Here is a 19,375-nt window from a genome sequence, read left to right as displayed (position 1 = left end):
TTTTTTTTTTTTTTTTTGTGGCTGAGGGTCAGGCTGGGTGACAAGTGAAGGCCAAAGGAGACAAACAGGAGGCATGCATGGCTTAGTCTGGTGGATTTTTCCCCCCTTGTTGCCACACTGATGATAACTTTGGCTTTGTGTCATTGCCATTAGTGCAGCGCAAAGGAGGGGGAAAATCTGCAGGAAAGTAGAAAACTGGCTTTGGCATTGCACATTTGCATAAGTTTGCAGAAATGTATGATCTAAGGTTCAAACGCCCTGCAGAAAGATGCACTACAAAAATAAATAGATAAATAAATAAATCTTCTGGAAGCATAAGTGTGCTGGATTAAAGTCAGGGGTGAGACAGGATGTGCAAAAAGCGCCTTTCATTGGGTGTCTGCAGGCGACACTTTGAAAGGACCTGGCTGAGATGATCAGCAAGGTGGAAATTCAGGCAGTTGTGCTGAGCTGGCCGGAACAAATTGAGATTTAAAGCTTTTTCAGTCTCTGCGTTCAGATATTTTAGACATGTCTTCTCTTCATAAGCCGTAAAGCAGTGAACCGGGGGGAAAAACGGGCACGCAGGAACTGGTAACTGACAGTTTATCTGATACGATCTGAAATGTTAAATTGACTCATTTTCCTCAGCTGCACCTCCAACGTGCTGCTCTGACACGGCTCCGTCATGTCAGTTAGTGAGTGTTTTTTCCACGTGGAGTAATTTGTTGAGAGTGAGAGACGCGAGTTCTTTAATGAGAACTGTGCAGGTTTGATTTAAATTACTATAACTGAGCAAATAAAGCAACACGACAAATGTGGCACGAGGTAAAAAAAAAAAAAGAAGACTTGCACAGAGCTGTGAAAGTATTTGCCACCTTCCTGATTTCTTAGCTTTTTTGTACATTTGCCAAACTTAAATGTTTCAGATCATCAAACAAGTTTTTTTTAATGGTGATTTAATTGGTGGAGGGGAAAAAAAGTTATCCAAACTTACCTGGCCTTGTGTGAAAAAGTAATTGCCCTCTAAACCTAATAACTGGCTGTGCCACTCTTAGTAGCAAGAACTGCAATCAAGTGTTTGTGATAGCTGACAGTGAATCTTTCACACAATAGAAGGAATTTTGGCCCAGATTTGTTTTAATTCAGCCACACTGGAGGGTTTTCAAGCACGAACAGTCTATTTAAGGTCATGACTTTGACTAGGCCAATCCAAAAGCTTAATTTTGATGTTTTTAAGACATTTTAAGACATTTAAGACATCATTGTCTTGCTCCAGAACTCAAGGGCCTTTCAGCTTCAGGGGACAAACTCATGGTCAGAAAATATCCTTCAGGATTTTCTAGTAGAGAGCAGAACTCATTGTTCCAACATTTGCAACAAGTTGTTTAACTTTGTGTTTTTTGGTCAGCAGTGGTTTTCTCCATAGATCCCAGTCGCTTTTGTATTGTTGAATCATGAACTCTGAATTTAACTGAGGCAAATGAGGCCTGCAGTTCTTTAGATGTTGTTCTGGGTTCTTTGTGACCTGAATGAATCGCTGATGCGCTCCTGCAGTCCGTTTTTGTTGGCAAGAAATTTATGGGAAGATTCAATATAAGTTTTCCCCCTTTTGTGGTTCACTGGAGTCCCAAAGCCTTAGAAATATCTTTGTAACCCTTTACAGACTGATACATGTCAGTGACTTTGTTTTTCAGCTGTTCCTTTTAGAAATCTGTTGCACTTTGAAATCATCTAAGGAGCCTGGAAAGAAAAGTGACTGGACTTTTTGCTTTTCTTTCCAAGCTCCTTAGAGTCCTGTGACCTGGATGATTGACAAACCAGACAGAGATATTGCGTTTTGAAATCTTTTAGCCTGCTTCAGTTTGTCAGACAGCTTCTGTTTCATTGATTTCTTTATCCAACATGTCTGGCAGTAATCAGGCCTGGGTGTGGCTTTCAGCTCTCCAAGAAAAAACAATGTGGTTAACCACAGTTAACTCATGATTTAACAAAGGATCACACGCAGCCACGAAGATTGGGGTCGCTCCCCCCCCAAAAATGAATTAAATCTCCATTTTAAAAAGAAACTCGGAAGTAAAACAGAAAACAAATGCGGACACAGACGGCTAGGATGCCAACCACAAAACCACGACATGCCCAGCTCCATGTTTTCTCATTATGTTAATGCCAGAGGGGGAGACGCTGCTGCCGCTGACGGGGACTCATGAGCTCATATGTGTGAGCGGCAGATCGCATGTCAGTTACGTAACATAAATGATCTGTGACCGTGCCGCCTTTAGTCCCGTCTGAGCGCGGAGAGTCTCCTCTCCGAACGGCAGGTGGAGACAAACACTGTCTGCTGCTGTAGCTGGAAACTGGGAGGACAACTGGTCGATCAAGAAGGCGCAAGAATAACAAAAGACTCAAACCAGTTTAACAAGACTCGATAGAATGTCCCAGGATAACAAAAAAAGATGTTTGTAAAAATTGGGCACATATTAGGTTTTTGTGTGTGCGCAGGGATGTTGATGATGGTGTAAATGAACAGCCAAGTATGATTTGTTAATCTTTAAACTAGTAGTCCGTCCACCTCTCACCTGTGCGTGTGTGTGTGGATGGGGTGGTGGTGGTGGTGGTGGTGGGGGGGTGATCCTCTCGATCGAGCACCACCACCTGTGGCAGATGAGTCAGCCGTCAGCGCGTCTGACCCCCGCGGCTCCAATGTCAGCGTGAAAGACACACCATCGTCCGCGGAGCCGCCGTCGACGTCCTCGCATAGCTGCTCAGTTAATGATCTGCCCACGCCACGATGCACCGCTCTGCTCTGAACAATCACACTAATGTTTCCGCCTGCTTGTCATCACTGCCTTCTCCTTGACTGCTGGATGGCGCCGCTGCAGCTGATGTTTAAGTTTTGACCGTCTTCTTCCGCGTCTTCTCACAGTGCGCGAGTTGAGGTGTGATTTTTTTCTCCTCCTTTCTTCACTTGGGAAGGTGATCCTTTCGTGGCCACACGCAGTATGCGAGCAGAGGTGGAGGTTGGCGGACACTGGGACTGAGTTGGCGGAGATCTCGCTGGAGGCTCTTTGCGCGTCTTTCTTCCTGTTTTTTTGTTTTTGTTTTGTTTTCTTGGACACCTTCGGAGATCGGAACTGTTTGGGGTTTTTAATTTTTAATTTTGGAAGGGGGGAAGGCTCTTTAGCCTGCGCTCTTTCCCTTGGCACTGCGATGTCCACGAGAAAGGCATCGTTGACGGAGAAGCAGGCAAAAAACGGCACATCAAAATATGTCTTGGAGAGATGCGCGTCTATTAACGAGTATTACGATATTGCCTTCAAGGTGTGTATTTCCGTCTTGTTGTGTCTGTGTTCGGGGGGGCTTGTTTTGCCTTTTTTGTGGTGCTACAGTTGGAACAGGTGTGTACATTTATTGCACTGTGACAGCTGGGTGTACCTTCAGCAGCAGCAACACGATTATTGACTTTTCACATGTGCAGCGCTCACTGGTGATCACAAGCGAGAGAGAGAAAAGAAATGCAATCTGAAGGCTCTGCCTTTTAACAGGCCATTATTTTTTTTACAGTTTGCATAATGACAGCATAGCAGACAAGTCATCCACCCGGTTTGGTGCTGAATAAACCTTTCTTTGAGGAGGCTCTAAATCCTCGTCCGCCCAGATGTTTGCAGAGGGTGTACTTGTTGCTCCTCACAGCTTCTGCTGAATGAGAGCCGCCCAGCTTTTTCACACTGTTCCATCAACTCACAGAGACGGCAGCAAAACTTGCATTCAAGTGCAACTCTGTTAGCCCGTGCGCATTTGCATGGCGTGCTTTTTCTTTTATTGAAGCAGCCATGACTCGGTGTAAGCAACGCGTAATATTTTCACCTTCATGCTGCTGGATTGATTGTACAATTACGCACCCCCGTTGTTGTAATTATAGTGATTGGAAAGGGGTGCCTGCTGGAAAGAAAATTAAAAAAAATGACGAGAGTAAAATTACAGAGTTGGCTGATCACATCTTAACCCCCCCAGTACTTGCAAAGTGTCACATCCTGGTGGCGGCTAAGTCAACACTGTAGTGTACTGTGGCTGTGTTTGCCTACATTATACAAGCTTGATACATGATATACTGCACAGCGTGGTCGTGGGTGTCAAACTGTATGATTCCAGCTGTGAAATGTTCATGCAGTGTGTTTAATGCAACGCACATCTGTCGGTTTATTTTTGTGTCAATGGGTTTTTGTTTTGTTTGTTTGTTTTGATCAGCTGTAACCTGTTGTCCCCTCTTCTTCTTCTTTGGTGGTGGGTTTGCTCTAGGTGATGTTGCTGGGAGATTCGGCCGTGGGGAAGACATGCCTCTTGGTGCGCTTCAAAGATGGGGCATTTCTGGGAGGCAACTTTATAGCCACCGTTGGAATAGACTTTAGGGTGAGAGAGATTCTGTAGAAGTCACCCAATAAACCATAATGATGCTCAATTTCTCTATGAGCCTTTCCGTGTGTGTGTGTGTGTGTGTGTGTGTGTGTGTGTGTGTGTGTGTGTGTGTGTGTGTGTGTGTGTGTGTGTGTGTGTGTGTGTGTGTGTGTCAGTATTCTTGTTAATCATATGAAGCAATAACTTACGTGTGCAAAAACAACCTAATACTATCCGCAAAACAACAAAAACAACAGTAATCTGTCTGTTAACGAGCGACATCGACCCAATTATCACCCTGCAGTTTCTGCGAGGAACACTTCGTCATTCTGCGTTGATGGCACCAAATGTACAAAAAAAAATATCAGTGGAGTTCACAGACCACTTGTGCTGTTAGGCTGCGGACTGCTTCATAAATGTCTTGGCAGATGCCTGCCCACGTCCCTGTCTCCCAGAAAGATTGGCTGCAGCTCAGCTCAGTCCTGGAGGAGTCACCATGCTGACAGACGAGCTCTTATTCACACACACCTCGTGTGCGCGCACACACACACAACCCACACAGTGCTGGATTTGATGCAAACGGGCAAATGTGCTGCTCGGACCGAGTGGACAGGCTCACCCTCAGCATCCGAGTTATCCTCCAATCAGAGCAAAGCACTCTCACTAATGGCAAGTCAAGTAGGGGGTTGGATGGGTAGGTGGGTGGGGGTGGTTCGAGGAGGAAATTGTGCTGCATTAGCCAAAGTGATGTATTGTCTTCTCTGGATGGAGGTGCAGACACGAAGGAGCGTAATGGATGTCTGACAGGTACACGACGCATCAGCATCTCTCACTCTGCCTCCCCTCGCTCAGCAACAAGTGCTGCAGCCAATTCATAAAATGCATCAACACCGATCAACACTTGCATTCGTTTGTAGTGTCAGACTGAGGGCCTGGCAGAGAGTCACCTTTTGTTGTCACATTTGGGAGAAAGGTGAAAAGGTCTCATACGCATGCACAGGCAGACAGGCAGTGTATTGTTGCAGCTTGTAACATGGCCGGTCTATTTTCGGCATGCTTCCTTGTAGCAGTTACTCAGCATGCGGGCTCCTCTCACGTCATAATTTTGTGGGGGGGAGAAAATGGAAACCCATGGCAACTAATGCAGGGGTTGAACCATGTCCATTCCGCCAAAAGCAGACGATTCAGCAGGTGGCAGCTCGTTGCTGCCAGTGACAGCCTTGCACACGTCATAGAGGTTTCGTTATTTGTGTTTCTGTGCGGCTTTTGTGTTATGTTTTTCTGTCTTTTTTCTTTTTCTTTTTGATGTGCGTACTTCCGTGCTTTTGCAGGAAAGGCAGAGAGCGTTTGAGATGACCTGTCACTGATATGAAGTTTCAGACTGATTAAGGAAGTGCACTCGCGAGTCATACTTCCTTCGTGTCGTGGTGTTTTTTGCAGTACATGCTTGAAATATGCATATGACCTGGTTTCGTCCTGCAGGTCACGGTGGCATGAAAACCCCCCTCAAACTCTCCCTTTACCCCCATGATGCAACGCACTGCAGAACTCTTGTTGTTTGCTCCTCTTTTGCACCCTTCCCAAAAATCTGTTTTCAACAGATTTTCTACAGATTTCAAAAATCTGTAGTCTTTTTTTGTTGTTGTTTGTTTTAGCGAAGGTGGCCAGATCATCCAAACATCGATAGTATCTATACGAATGTTGGTACTGGTATTGGATCGATACTAGTGCAACACGATCGATATATCCATATTTTGTTTCTAGCCTCAGTTCAGTATTAAAACCTCTGAATTTTATTTAAATAATTAATTTACATACATATATATATATATACATATATATATATGTATATATATATATATGTATATATATATATATATATATATATATATATATGTATATATGTATATATATATATATGTATATATGTATATATGTATATATATATATATATTATATGTATATATGTATATATATATATATATATGTATATATGTATATATGTATATATATATATATATATATATGTATATATGTATATATATATATATATATATATATATATATGTATATATGTATATATATATATATATATATGCTGTATGTATATATATATATATATATATAATATATGTATCTGTTGTATATATATATATATGTATATATTATATATGTCAGGATGTGTGTGTGTATATATATATATATATATCTATATTATATATATATTATAACATACATATATATACTACATACATACATATATATATATATATATATATATATATATATATATATATATATATATATATAAAAACACCCAGCACGCCCCTGCGGGCGGTTTATCCTTCAAGCTCGGGTCCTCTACCAGAGGCCTGGGAGCTTGAGGGTCCTGCGCAGTATCTTAGCTGTTCCCAGGACTGCGCTCTTCTGGACAGAGATCTCTGATGTTATTCCCGGGATCTGCTGGAGCCACTCGCCTAGCTTGGGAGTCACCGCACCTAGTGCTCCGATTACCACGGGGACCACCGTTACCTTCACCCTCCACATCCTCTCGAGCTCTTCTCTGAGCCCTTGGTATTTCTCCAGCTTCTCGTGTTCCTTCTTCCTGATATTGCTGTCATTCGGAACCGCTACATCGATCACTACGGCCATCTTCTTCTGTTTGTCTACCACCACTATGTCCGGTTGGTTAGCCACCACCATATCTGGAAGTCCCACAGGATCTTAGCTCGGTCATTCTCCACCACCCTTGGGGGCATCTCCCATTTTGACCTCGGGACTTCCAGGTTATACTCGGCACAGATGTTCCTGTACACTACGCCGGCCACCTGGTTATGGCGTTCCATGTATGCTTTGCCTGCTAGCATCTTGCACCCTGCTGTTATGTGCTGGATTGTCTCTGGGGCATCTTTACACAGCCTGCACCTGGGGTCTTGCCTGGTGTGATAGACCCCAGCCTCTATGGATCTTGTGCTCAGAGCTTGTTCTTGTGCTGCCATGATTAGTGCCTCTGTGCTGTCTTTCAGTCCAGCTTTGTCCAGCCACTGGTAGGATTTCTGGATATCAGCCACCTCCTCTATCTGCCGGTGGTACATACCGTGCAGGGGCCTGTCCTTCCATGATGGTTCCTCGTCTCCCTCCTCTTTCTTGGGTTTCTGCTGCCTGAGGTATTCACTGAGCACTCGGTCAGTTGGGGCCATCTTCCCAATGTATTCTTGGATGTTCGTTGTCTCATCCTGGACTGTGGTGCTGACACTCACCAGTCCCCGGCCCCCTTCCTTCCGCTTAGCGTACAGCCTCAGGGTGCTGGACTTGGGGTGAAACCCTCCATGCATGGTAAGGAGCTTTCTTGTCTTTATGTCAGTGGCTTCTATCTCCTCCTTTGGCCAGCCTATTACCCCAGCAGGGTACCTGATCACGGGCAGGGCGTACGTGTTGATGGCCCGGATCTTGTTCTTACCATTCAGCTGACTCCTCAGGACTTGCCTGACTCTCTGCAGGTACTTGGTGGTTGCAGCCTTTCTAGCGGCCTCTTCATGGTTCCCATTCGCCTGTGGGATCCCCAGGTACTTGTAACTGTCCTCTATGTCTGCAATGTTGCCTTCTGGTAGTTCAATCCCCTCAGTTCTGACTACCTTCCCTCTCTTTGTTACCATCCGACTACACTTCTCCAGTCCGAACGACATTCCAATGTCATTGCTGTATAGCCTGGTAGTGTGGATCAGTGAATCGATGTCTCGTTCACTCTTGGCATACAGCTTGATTTCATCCATGTACAGGAGGTGGCTGACAACTGCTCCGTTCCGTAGTCGGTATCCGTAGCCAGTCTTGTTAATGATCTCACTGAGGGGGTTCAGGCCTATGCAGAACAGCAGTGGGGACAGAGCATCTCCTTGGTAGATCCCGCACTTGATGGTGACTTGTGCTATGGGCTTGGAGTTGGCCTCTAGTGTTGTACGCCACATCCCCATTGAGTTCCTGATGAAGGCTCTTAGGGTCCCATTGATCTTGTACAATTCTAGGCATTCCAGTATCCAGCTGTGGGGCATTGAGTCATAGGCCTTCTTGTAATCAATCCAGGCAGTGCACAGGTTGGTCAGTCTGGTCTTGCAGTCTCGGCTGACTGTTCTGTCTACCAGTAGCTGGTGTTTTGCGCCTCTGGTATTCTTGCCAATTCCTTTCTGTGTCCCACTCATGTATTGACCCATGTGCCTGTTCATCTTAGCCGATACGATGCCTGACAGGAGCTTCCATGTAGTACTGAGGCAGGTTATTGGTCGGTAGTTGGAGGGGACCGGTCCCTTCTTGGGGATCAGGACCGTCCGACCTTCGGTTAGCCATTCCGGGTGTCTCTCGTTAACTAGCAGCTGGTTCATTTGTGCTGCCAGACGCTCGTGGAGTGCAGTCAGCTTCTTTAGCCAGTAGGCGTGAACCATGTCGGGCCCTGGTGCTGTCCAACTCTTCATACTGGAGACCCTTTCTTGGATATCTGCCACTGTGATGGTTACTGGACCCTGTTCAGGGAGGTCGCTGTGGTCTGCCCTCAGATCCACTAGCCACTGAGCATTGCCGTTATGGGTTGCGTCCTTCTCCCATATGCTCTTCCAGTATTGCTCCGTCTCCAGCCTTGGTGGTGCTGTTCTCTTATTATTGTTCCCTTGCCACTGAGAGTACACCTTTGCTGGTTCTGTGGAGAACAGCTGGTTTATTCTCCTGCCTTCTATCTCTCTGGTGTACCTCCTCAAGCGGCTGGCCAAGGCTGTGAGTCTTTGCTTGGCAGTTTCCAAGGCCTCAGGTATGGACAGCTTGCTGTATTTCTTATGCACCTTTCTGCAACTCCGTTAGTTGGCTAACCTCCCTCCGTGCTACTTTGATCTTGCCCTCTAGCCTCCTTCTCCATGGAGGGTACTGCCCCTTGTGGCTGTTCAACTTGTAGCCAAGCATCTCACTGATGCCGTATTGTAGATCAGCTTGTTAGTGTCGGTAATCGTGGTTGTAGGTATTGCCCGTAGTGCTGCATTAACATCATCTAGCAGACCTTCTGAGGGTACTTCACGTAATCTTGGTAACCGGCTAAGGGGGATCCAGGTTTCAAGCTTGGCCATGATCCTATTTTTCAGGTCAGTTCCTCTCGCACTCAACGATCCTTCTCCTATCGCACTTGGGGCTATGTACCCAATCTCGGGTGGGGGTGATGATATCTCCCCCCTGACCTGGCGTCCTGACTCCTCCTTGCCATAGCATTTGTGTTGTACCTCGTCAATCTCTAGCTGTGAGAGCAGTCCCTTCTTTCGAATGTTGGAACACTGAGCTACTAGTTGTTTCGCCGTCATTGTGGATGTTGGGTATCGAAGAATCCATAGGTCCGTCATCCTATTCATGTAGCCCCTTCTGCCGGGGTTACTTGCGTAGTAGCATTCCAACAACGCCCTGTTTTCGTCTCTTGCCCACCGATGCCTTCTTGTTCCAGTAGCCCACTTTTCGTCAGGGTGCCCTGGTTCCTCAACACCTGACGCGGACCTTGTTGATCCGGGCGACGTCCGAGCCGGCATGCCTTCATATTTATCTGTCTCGCTCATGTCTGCGGTAGGCTCGCTTAGCATAGGGGGTCTAGCCTTAGGACCCTTACTGGATACAGACGCCCCAGGCAGGAATCGAACTTGCGATCCTCTGCTCCAAAGGCGTGTAGTCTAACCACTACGCTATCCAGCTGCGTGTATATGTATATGTATATATATATATATATATATACACATACATATATATATATATATATATATATATGTATATGTGTATATATATATGTATGTAAATATAAACCTCCAACTTCAAGCATGCACTATATTCACAGATTTCACATAGATGAAAGTGTAAAATGTGTGTTTTGTTGTATCAATCTATTATTGTGGAAAACAAAACTCATTAGCGTTCATTAAAATGTGTTCCCAGACTGATGTCATAAATCATGACACGCTGCTCTCACCTCCTGTCTTTATGGGTTAAAAGTATCGATACTGGAACTGGTATCTGCAATAATGGCCCTGTATTTACTCGTTATCGGATCAGTACCAAAATTTGCAGCATCTTAATCACAGCACTATTTTTTTTAGCCGGGTCGCCTAAACTATTTTAGACTGATCTTTTCTTTTCTTTTTTAAAAACAGGAAATCAGAGGGCACCCCTACAGGGCGGCAGGAAATTAACGGGGGAGTCCGTTGTTCTGCTGCCAGTCCTCTTTCTCACTGTTGTGTAATTAAGTCTCTTATCCCAAAGACCTCGCTGTTGTGTGGGTGTTGCAAATTACTTTCCCTGCCAGCATTCAAATCCACTTTTAGTCGCCTTGTTTCTTTTTGTCACACGCTGAGTCCATGAGCTTTTTTGGTCCGCTGTGATGTTCGTCATTCATTTCTGTGCCATTTCCGCAGCACTCCAGTCTCTAAACATATGGTGACTTGTCTCACGCAGACTCTCCTTGTTTTCTTAGAATAAAGTGGTGGATGTCGACAACCTGAAAGTCAAGCTACAGGTGAGAGCGTTGCACCTTGTCGATGTCTGCCTGCATTTCACCTCATCGCATGACAGCTCCTCTTTCATCCCTCAAGCAGCTTTAATGGCCTCAGCTTTAGGTTCACCTCAGTTCATCCAGGGTGGGAGATGATAGAGAATCCAAAATTACCTGGAAAAGAAAAAGTGATTTCTCCATTTAAATGAAATCTGTGATTTTAACCACTGTTAAAGATATCCAGTTAAAGATATTGTGTTAGTAAAAAGGGATTTGGGGTTTTATTCCGGCAGCATGCTGTTGGCACACAGTCCCCCAAAACATGGCAGTCTATCATTATGACCTGTTCATTCAACACTGAGTGGGAGGCAACAGATTTAGACGCCTCTGCTATCTTAGCCTCTCTTCTTTTGCAAGCATTATACATTAGGGGAAAAAAATCCTGTGATTAATCCCAAAATAGACGTAATGAGTTACAGCAAAAAATCTAAAGTCTCAGAAAGGTTCAGAGACTTCAAAGGGGCTGGATGAATTGCAGCAGGTGGACAGGATGTATTCAACATTTCCTCATACCATTTATTTGACATTACAAATCATTTGTTTAGCGTGACTTGCTTCGCTCTTTGATTTGTGTTTTGGAAACACTGGGGTTTTTAAAAAAAAGCATATAGCTTAATATTGTATGTTAACCTACATAGTGGCTCAGGAAGTTCAGAAGCAGCCCTACAACCTGCCAACATGCTGAATTAACAGAAACACCACATGTCTATATACAAACAACTAAATTAATTTCATTTGATATTGAACTAAATGCTGAGAAATGCCTAGAATATAGTCAAATATAGTAAAAATGCAGGATTTATTTAAGGATGTATTCAAGAAAACAGCTGCTACACTAGGCCAACTAATTTAGCAGTTTCTCTACTAGAGCCAGTAATTTTGCAAGACAATGAGCTAAATGGCCAAGCTGGTCATTTATTATAATTATACGCCCGGGCCGCTTCATTAGGTACACCTGTTCAGCTGCTCTTGTAACGCAAATATGTAATCATCCAATCACATGGCAGCAACATTTAGGGATGTAGAGATGGTTAGGGCGACATGCTCAAATCGAGCATCAGAATGTGGAAGATAGATGATTAAAAGTGACTTTGAACGTGGTATGTTTGTTGGTGCCAGATGGGCTGGACTGTAGTGCAGCGGCCTCTACAATCACCAGATCTCAATCCAACCGAGCACCTTTGGGATGTGGTGGAAGGGGAGACTCACATCAATGACATGCAGCCGACAAATCTGCAGCAACTGTGTGATGCTATCATGCCAACATGAATCCAAACTTCTGAGGAATATTTGCAGCACCTTCATGAATTGAGGCAGATCTGAGGGTCCAATCCGGTAATAGCAAGGTGTACCTAATGAAGTGACCAGTGAGCAAAAAGCTACAAAAATACAAAGTTTAGCTTTATCAGCAAGCTTTAACTTCTAACTTCAACTACTCAGATTCTGGATTTGAATCAAATCTTCACGCTTTACTGCGTTAGAGCTTTGTGGAGAGGTATTATCGCTCGCAGTGCGTGCTGCTGACAACAAGCTGTCTTGTATTTCGTGAGGGTAGATCAGGATGCACACCAGTGTTTGCATACCATGTATCTGTGTGCTTTGTTACCCAGATCTGGGATACAGCCGGCCAAGAGAGATTCCGCAGTGTAACGCACGCCTACTACAGAGATGCCCAAGGTAACCTTTGCATTTTTATGTATTTTACTTCCTCATGCTCTCTGTGTGGGGGAAGGTCTAGAGTAGGTAATGAAGCAAAGCAGTGTGTGTGTTCATCTATGAAAGAATAGCCCTTTTTTAAATGTTTCCTTTCTCACAGCGTTACTCCTGCTTTATGATATCACCAGCAAGCCATCATTTGACAACATCAGGGTAAGACTTTCTCAGATTACTTTCCCCCTTGTGCTTTCGCTGCCTCTGCCTCTCATTGCTCCTCTCTGCTCTGTGTTTATTTTCACTTCCTGCTCCCAAGCCCCCTCAAGCTGAACGTTAAACTCTATTTACATGCAAAGTACTGCGGGGGCCCGTAGCGTCTTCTCTCTTTAGAATGACAAGATGTTATCATTTGCTTGGTTACACAGTTTCAATAATGAAAAGCAATAAAAACATTCAAGGACAAGAGTGACTCAGTGACGCCATGATTGATTGGAGGGTGGTAATAACGCACTGCTCAGGAGGAACAGCAGAGCGCTTGCTTCATCTGGTGGTGTTTGCTTTTTTTTTTTTTTTTAATTGACCAATATCCTCCTCCTCCTCTGACTGTCTATCTTTTCTACTTTTGAAGGCTTGGCTGACTGAAATACACGAGCATGCCCAGAAGGATGTGGTCATCATGTTGCTCGGCAACAAGGTGAGCATAGCTTCCGTTTAGTGTTACATAAAAGATTAGGAGCATAACAAGTCCTTTGCACAATTTTAACACGCCGTTGTCACACTTTGTCACACATGCACGAATGCAAACTCTTAATCTCTTAACATAACGTTTACAAGCGCACAAATTGATGTCCCGATCGTGTTGCTGTGTGTCTCCTCTGATTTGTGTGCTTTTAATGTGCACACTTGTGCACACAGAGACGGCCTGTTTTCAAATTTGTCGCTTTCATCCATCATCCGGTGTTATTCCATCATCATGACTATTAAGGATACATTCATCCAAAAACAGTGCCTCACTAAACTGCTGTTGCTTTGCTTAAAGCGGCCGATGCATTGAATATTTCCCGCAAAGCGCTTCTGGTGATGAAAAGAGACATTTTCCTGTCTCACTGCAACAGCAGTCATTGCTAATATATCTAAAAGCTCCCTCTGGTGGCTCAGAGAAAACTCACTCGTCTCAAGGGTCTTAGATGTCACGTAGCAGCAGCTCAGATTGTTTGCTGTGAAAGCAGCGGGACTGGTGGCATCGGTCTTCTGCTGGAGGTGGAGATTCTGACATTTCACCAGTCTGAAGGAGATCTGGCTCACCAGCTGGCGGCCCGGCTGCCAGATAAGAGACAGGACGTGCCGGCTGACGAGATGTAGCGGATGGCATGGTGAATCTGTGACCCGTCACCTACACTGTGATGACTTGTTTTTCCGTTTGCTGTCTTACAGTCAGACATGGCTGCAGAGAGGGTCGTGAAGACGGAGGACGGGGAGAAGCTGGCCAAGGTAATGCGTGACATTTTCAAGTGGTTATGTTCTCCACAGCAGAGGAGAGTCTTTACTCTTCTAATGTTTTTTCCATCTCAGGAATATGGAGTACCATTTATGGAGACCAGTGCCAAGACCGGAGTCAATGTGGACCTGGCTTTTCAAGCTATAGGAAAGTAAGTTTTAAACCTCCTGTAATCAATACCTATGTGTACACAATGGATGAGATTACATTATGTAAATTAGTTGACCGAAGCGAAGAACCCACTTCGGTGTAGGTCAGCTGATAATTTCTGGTTTTATAGAATGTGGCTTTGAAGATTTAGTTGGCTGTCAGCATGCACATAGCATCATCTTACCAGGTAAAGCACCAATATGTCTGCCTAATGTGATAACAGGCAGTTTTGTTGCCATGGTAGCATAGTAGGGTAATTATGTTATTCTTTTTTAAATTTTTCAGGCTATCCTCAAGTCTTAAAAGGAGCAAATAATGCAGGTTTAAGAGATGTATGATCGAATGCTAATGTTAATATTATAATTGTGTTTTATTTTCCCCCACTATGCGTAAAAAAGCCTAAACTCCACCTAATTTCCAGTTAAAAGAAAAATATAATCTGACTAAAATAATCACTGATCACTAACCCTAACCCAAGAAGAAAATAATGCAAAGCCAACAAATAAATTAAATGGGTGATGGGGAGTTTTGGACATACCAAGTCAGAGTTCTGTTGCGGTTATGAGCATGAGATGCATGTTTTGAATACTTTTGGTCTGCTGCTCTTTGTCTTTTTTGGAACAGGGTGGTTGCAATATGGGAAAAAGAAATCCCACAACATTTAATTTTTTAAACAATATGCTGCCAGCGTTGTGGGGTGAGTTTAACCATAACCTCATCCAGTAGCTTTGGGATAAACTGGATCATAGACTACAGTGGTATTTGTGGCTGAATTTGAATCCTTTGAGCCAGTTTATAAACTCTAATGGGATCGATTCCCAGAAGAGTCTATGCTCATGTAATAGCTTATTAATGTGCATAGTTTTAGAATAACATCTTTAATGGCCACATATGGGTAGGATATCTGAGCGTCAATACACTGTTAGCCTTGTAGTGTATTTAGTGTTGTATTCTGATCTCAGAATGGACTAAAGGTTTATTTAAAAAACGACCTTGTACTCAGTCTAAAAAGTAAACTAAAAAGACACTGCACAGAATATACATATCAGCAAAAAAGGTAGATCTAGTTATTGTAAAGTTTATACTTTTGTAGCTATAGTTTATCAGTCATACATTTTATTTCTGGGTCTCATAGCTGTTTCATTCATTTTGCCATGTGGGGAGTCTGTAGATCACACTTTTGATTACCTAAATAAAAAAAATGAGTCATTTTTTAATTTATTTAATGAAAAAAAAAGAATGTTGTATTCATAAATATACACTGATTAATGTGTAACGTCTGTCAGGGTGTCCAAAGCCGACACTGTTAGATCCACTTCGAAGACTGTTTCGCTAACAGCAGCTAACAGAAACGCCTACAGACAGAAAAGTTCAGGATATCCTCAAAAACTCACCTCAGTATTGCTGTCATCAGACAGCAGTGAGCTTTAGTGACTCACTCGCTTGCATCAGACCCCTTTCACAAAGTTTTACAGCTACCAGAGTAAATGCACGCGGACACCCAGCATATTGACACCTGAGGTAAACACACTCACTACAGATAAACACCAGCCAGAGGTGTTTGTCCCACAGGGGCCACCGTAGCTAGGAATATGCACTTAATTGGAAGGGGTAAGAAAACAGACTTCAATTGACTGCAATCTGGAACTTACTGAAATCTAGTGGTGAGATTTTACACACTATACCTTTAAATTTTGCAACTATACCCCTTCTTGTGTGCCTCTGCACCACTTCCACCACTTGCCTGGAAGTTGCCTATTTGTCAATTTCACCACCGACCTCAAACTTGCAAAAACTAAGAAAAGAGAAGAAAACAAAGAAAACAGGCCCAGATTTGATGTTGAGGATCATTAGTGGCCATGAAAGCTGGACGACCAATGCTGGCCTTGCAAACGCAATCAACATTTGGCTTACTTCTCTTTTCTGAATAAAAAATGAAGTTTCAGGGTAAATCATCGCTGATGACATCTCGTATGTTAGACTTCAAAAGCTATTCTCCTTTTAAAGACAGAACCCTTTGCAGTACGAACTGAATATAAATTGCACTAAATTCTGCATGTTTTTGTGCTCGGTCCACAAAGGTAACAAACTAATGAATTCTCTTCAGCTCGGGTCATGCTTGTGGAATAATGAACGGTGAGATTTCACATGAGGGTTGTTATCCGCTCCATGCATACGCCTGACCTCTGTTGTTTACTCTGATGTTCTCCTCTCGGTTATGTGGTTGTTGTTTTTTTCTTCTCTGTCTCAGACTTTAAATTGATGCAATCAAGCCTTCCTCTTCAACTACTGCAAACCACTGGTTTTTGTTTAGTTTGTTGTTTGCTCCTGTTGTCTATAATTATTATTAGTATGAGACTTTTTGCATGTCAGGCTTCCTCTGGACTCTAAATAATAAGTGTGTGATTGCTGTATTTTAATGAGTTACTGACTGGAAGCAAATCTACAAAAGGTTCACATGAAGTCTGCAATGACGGCTTATAACGTGTGCTTCCAGACCTGCAAATGAAACTAATGCCGGTGATTTGTAATGCTGATGTGATGGCAGTCTTAAGTGGATGTCAGATTAAATGATAGCACGCCTGAGGGATTCTGATAAAATCTCAGAACACGGAGATCCTGATACGTTTCTCTTCGTTTCTCATATTCTTTATTTGCTCAGCCTGTCTGTGCTCCATCCCACACATCCGCCACCTCTGCATCTAACTTCCTGCATCTCTCTCTTTCTCTATCAGGGAGCTGAAGCACAGAGCGACGCAGCAGCCAAATGAGCCCAAGTTCCAGATACACGACTACATCGAGTCTCAGAAGCACAAGACTGGCTGCTGTGGCCCGTAGCTGATGCTGATAATCTGGCAGCGAGAGACACATACAGATAAAGAAATGTGGAGGGAGGGAAAGTTAAAAAAAAAGAAAAGAAAAAAAAAAAGGCTGGTCTCTCTTATGAAAGCCAATCCCTGCACCAAAACCTGAGAAGCAGACGTCCTCGTCTTCGCTCCACCGAGCTTTCGGCTGAATGAAAGTGAATCTGGATTGGTTGCCATCCCCTATTTGAAATGTGAATTTCTACCTTTTATGTCACGTGTAGAGATATTTGTGGGGTTTTTTGTGGTGACAGTTGTATCAAAGCTACCAGTCAGAAGTTGCGGACTGAAACGCTATATCCATCTGCAGGGATGGGACGAATGAACAGGTTAAACAACCGCTGGTGCCGGCGATTGCCAGCGTGGATATAGCATTTCATTGCTGCACAACTCTGAGCTTGTTTAATCCCAGTTATATCAGGCTGTGAACAGAATCCTTTTTTGGCCTTACAGTCTTTTAAATCTTTAAGTGAGTCTGAGTCTCACGATGAGATTGTAGCTAAAATGATCCCATCTGTTCACATCTGTACTGCTGTTAGATAGAATAAAGCCAACGTTTGGAGGGCGTTTACCCACTCTGTGTCTGTCTGTACATTCAATTCAGGGCCAGTGACACGCCATCCCGAGTACTGTATGTGTAACTATAGACAGTGGGATTATTTCCACTGTTCCCTCCACATGCACCACTCACACACAGCAACAGCACAGCACTCCCCCTCACACAACCATTGTCGTGTCCCCTTCGGTGGTGGATGTCAGTGTGTGTAGCCTGTAGCGAAGCTGTATTTGTGCATCACTTTTCTTTGTACGCTGTTCTTTGCTCATTATGAACGTTTGCTCGTCAGACTTGCTCTGTGTCACATTTGTCCTCTCTTGAGAGGTTGTCACGGTGATCACAAAGTGCCATGAAAAAGTGCTTTGTTGTCATATGATCTATAAAAATATATATATATTTTGTAATGTACGTGCTGCTGCTTTATTGAAGTCTGGCTTGTCTGCGTTTCTGTGTCTGTGTCTGTGTGTGTGTGTGTGTGTGTGTGTGTGTGTGTGTGTGTGTGTGTGTGTGTGTGTGCTTGAGTGGGAGTCGCTGACAAACGGCAAGATGTGCTGCAGTTAATGAGCCACTGTGTGGCAGCAGCTGCCCTGTTTATTCTCCAACAACAGCTAGAGAAAATAAAGTGTTTTATCAATCAGGTAGATAACTGTACACATGTTAATAACTGTGGATTTGTGAGTGTGTTTTATGATGTTACTGTATGTAGGCAAGCTTTTTGCGAAAGGATGCTCAGGATCTGTGTGGTTGCACAGGTTAGATGGACTAGTGCACTGGGGTGATGCGAGAAGACATGAAATACTTAAGAACACAGTCGTGATTGACTGTACACCTGAAGGCGGCTCACATCCATCTACAGTATGACTCACTTAGCAGACCCACTGAGGCTTTCGGTCCTTTCTTGTGGAAATAAAAGTGCATTATTTGAGCGACTTTCCATCACCAACTTGAACCCACTGCTGCACGTGGTCAGCATACTGCTGAGAGCTTCTGCGTCTGTCCTCTTATCAGGGCTGGCAGCATTCTCAGCTAAGAAGTCAAATCCTGCCCGAGGTTTTAGCTGAGCAGCTTCCTGTCAGGATCTATTTTCACTGCCATGTCACTCATATCTCTGAGATGAGTTTGGGGTGACAGTGGAGTTGAAAACTGATGCTGATTATTGTTGACAGACGATCGCATAGCCAGAAGTTGGACTTTAGGAGTACTTGAAAGTCGATGCAGGGCTCCTAAAATGCCCAGTTTGTTCACATTGATCATTTAAATCACGGTCATCTCCAGCTTCACCTGTTTTTACTGGATTCCACTCGGGTACTTTAGCACGACTTAACTTTCTTTGGATTGGTTGCCCCTCGCAAACAGCAGGTGGGTGGGGCATCTGTGCTCACAGACAGAGCAGTGTGCATGAGATGACCATATGGAGTACATTCACTCTCTTTGATGTCATACAGAGACAAAAGCAGGAAAACAAAATATTTGAAGCTGAGCATTTAGAGCAATCTTTGCTCTCTAGGACTATCTGCACATATGCAGACTTCATTATTTCAGTCTGCCAAAGGAAAGTCCCCTTAAGTCCGATCTGGTGAATCAGAAAGTCATAACTAGGTCTTGTCTGGTTACTAATTTGAGGTCGCAAGTCTTTATCAACCCCCCAAACACTCTCATTAAAAACAGTATACGGTATCCTGCAGGGACATCAAACTCATCTCAGTGTGGGCCACACA

General features: G+C 43.8%; 1 protein-coding gene across 2 annotated transcripts; it reads left to right on the top strand.

Annotated features, from left to right (window-relative positions):
- The first annotated feature begins 2,623 nt into the window (after positions 1-2,623).
- Positions 2,624-18,065, top strand: LOC120717718 (ras-related protein Rab-37-like). 2 transcript variants are annotated; one of them, XM_040005920.1, is made up of 9 exons: positions 2,629-3,300; positions 4,279-4,389; positions 10,859-10,900; positions 12,547-12,613; positions 12,753-12,805; positions 13,218-13,283; positions 14,024-14,080; positions 14,162-14,238; positions 16,973-18,065. In XM_040005920.1, exons 1-9 carry the CDS (start codon positions 3,190-3,192, stop codon positions 17,073-17,075), a joined length of 687 nt encoding a protein of 228 aa, XP_039861854.1. In that variant the 5' UTR covers positions 2,629-3,189; the 3' UTR covers positions 17,076-18,065. The 2 variants fall into 2 exon arrangements, with proteins under 2 accessions (XP_039861855.1, XP_039861854.1); XM_040005921.1 differs by lacking the exon at positions 4,279-4,389 and having other exon boundaries at positions 2,624-3,300.
- Positions 18,066-19,375: the final 1,310 nt, after the last annotated feature.

The sequence above is a fragment of the Simochromis diagramma genome, unplaced genomic scaffold, assembly GCF_900408965.1.
Source record: "Simochromis diagramma unplaced genomic scaffold, fSimDia1.1 OVJJ01000510.1, whole genome shotgun sequence".
Lineage (NCBI taxonomy): Eukaryota > Metazoa > Chordata > Actinopteri > Cichliformes > Cichlidae > Simochromis > Simochromis diagramma.
This window is presented reverse-complemented; position numbering and strand designations above follow the sequence as displayed.

Coding starts and splice junctions, on each gene's coding strand:
- LOC120717718 (XM_040005920.1), top strand. CDS start 3,190: ATGTCCACGAGAAAGGCATCGTTGACGGAGAAGCAGGCAAAAAACGGC. Junction 12,806..13,217: donor CATCATTTGACAACATCAGG/GTAAGACTTTCT, acceptor CTACTTTTGAAG/GCTTGGCTGACTGAAATACA. Junction 13,284..14,023: donor TCATGTTGCTCGGCAACAAG/GTGAGCATAGCT, acceptor GCTGTCTTACAG/TCAGACATGGCTGCAGAGAG.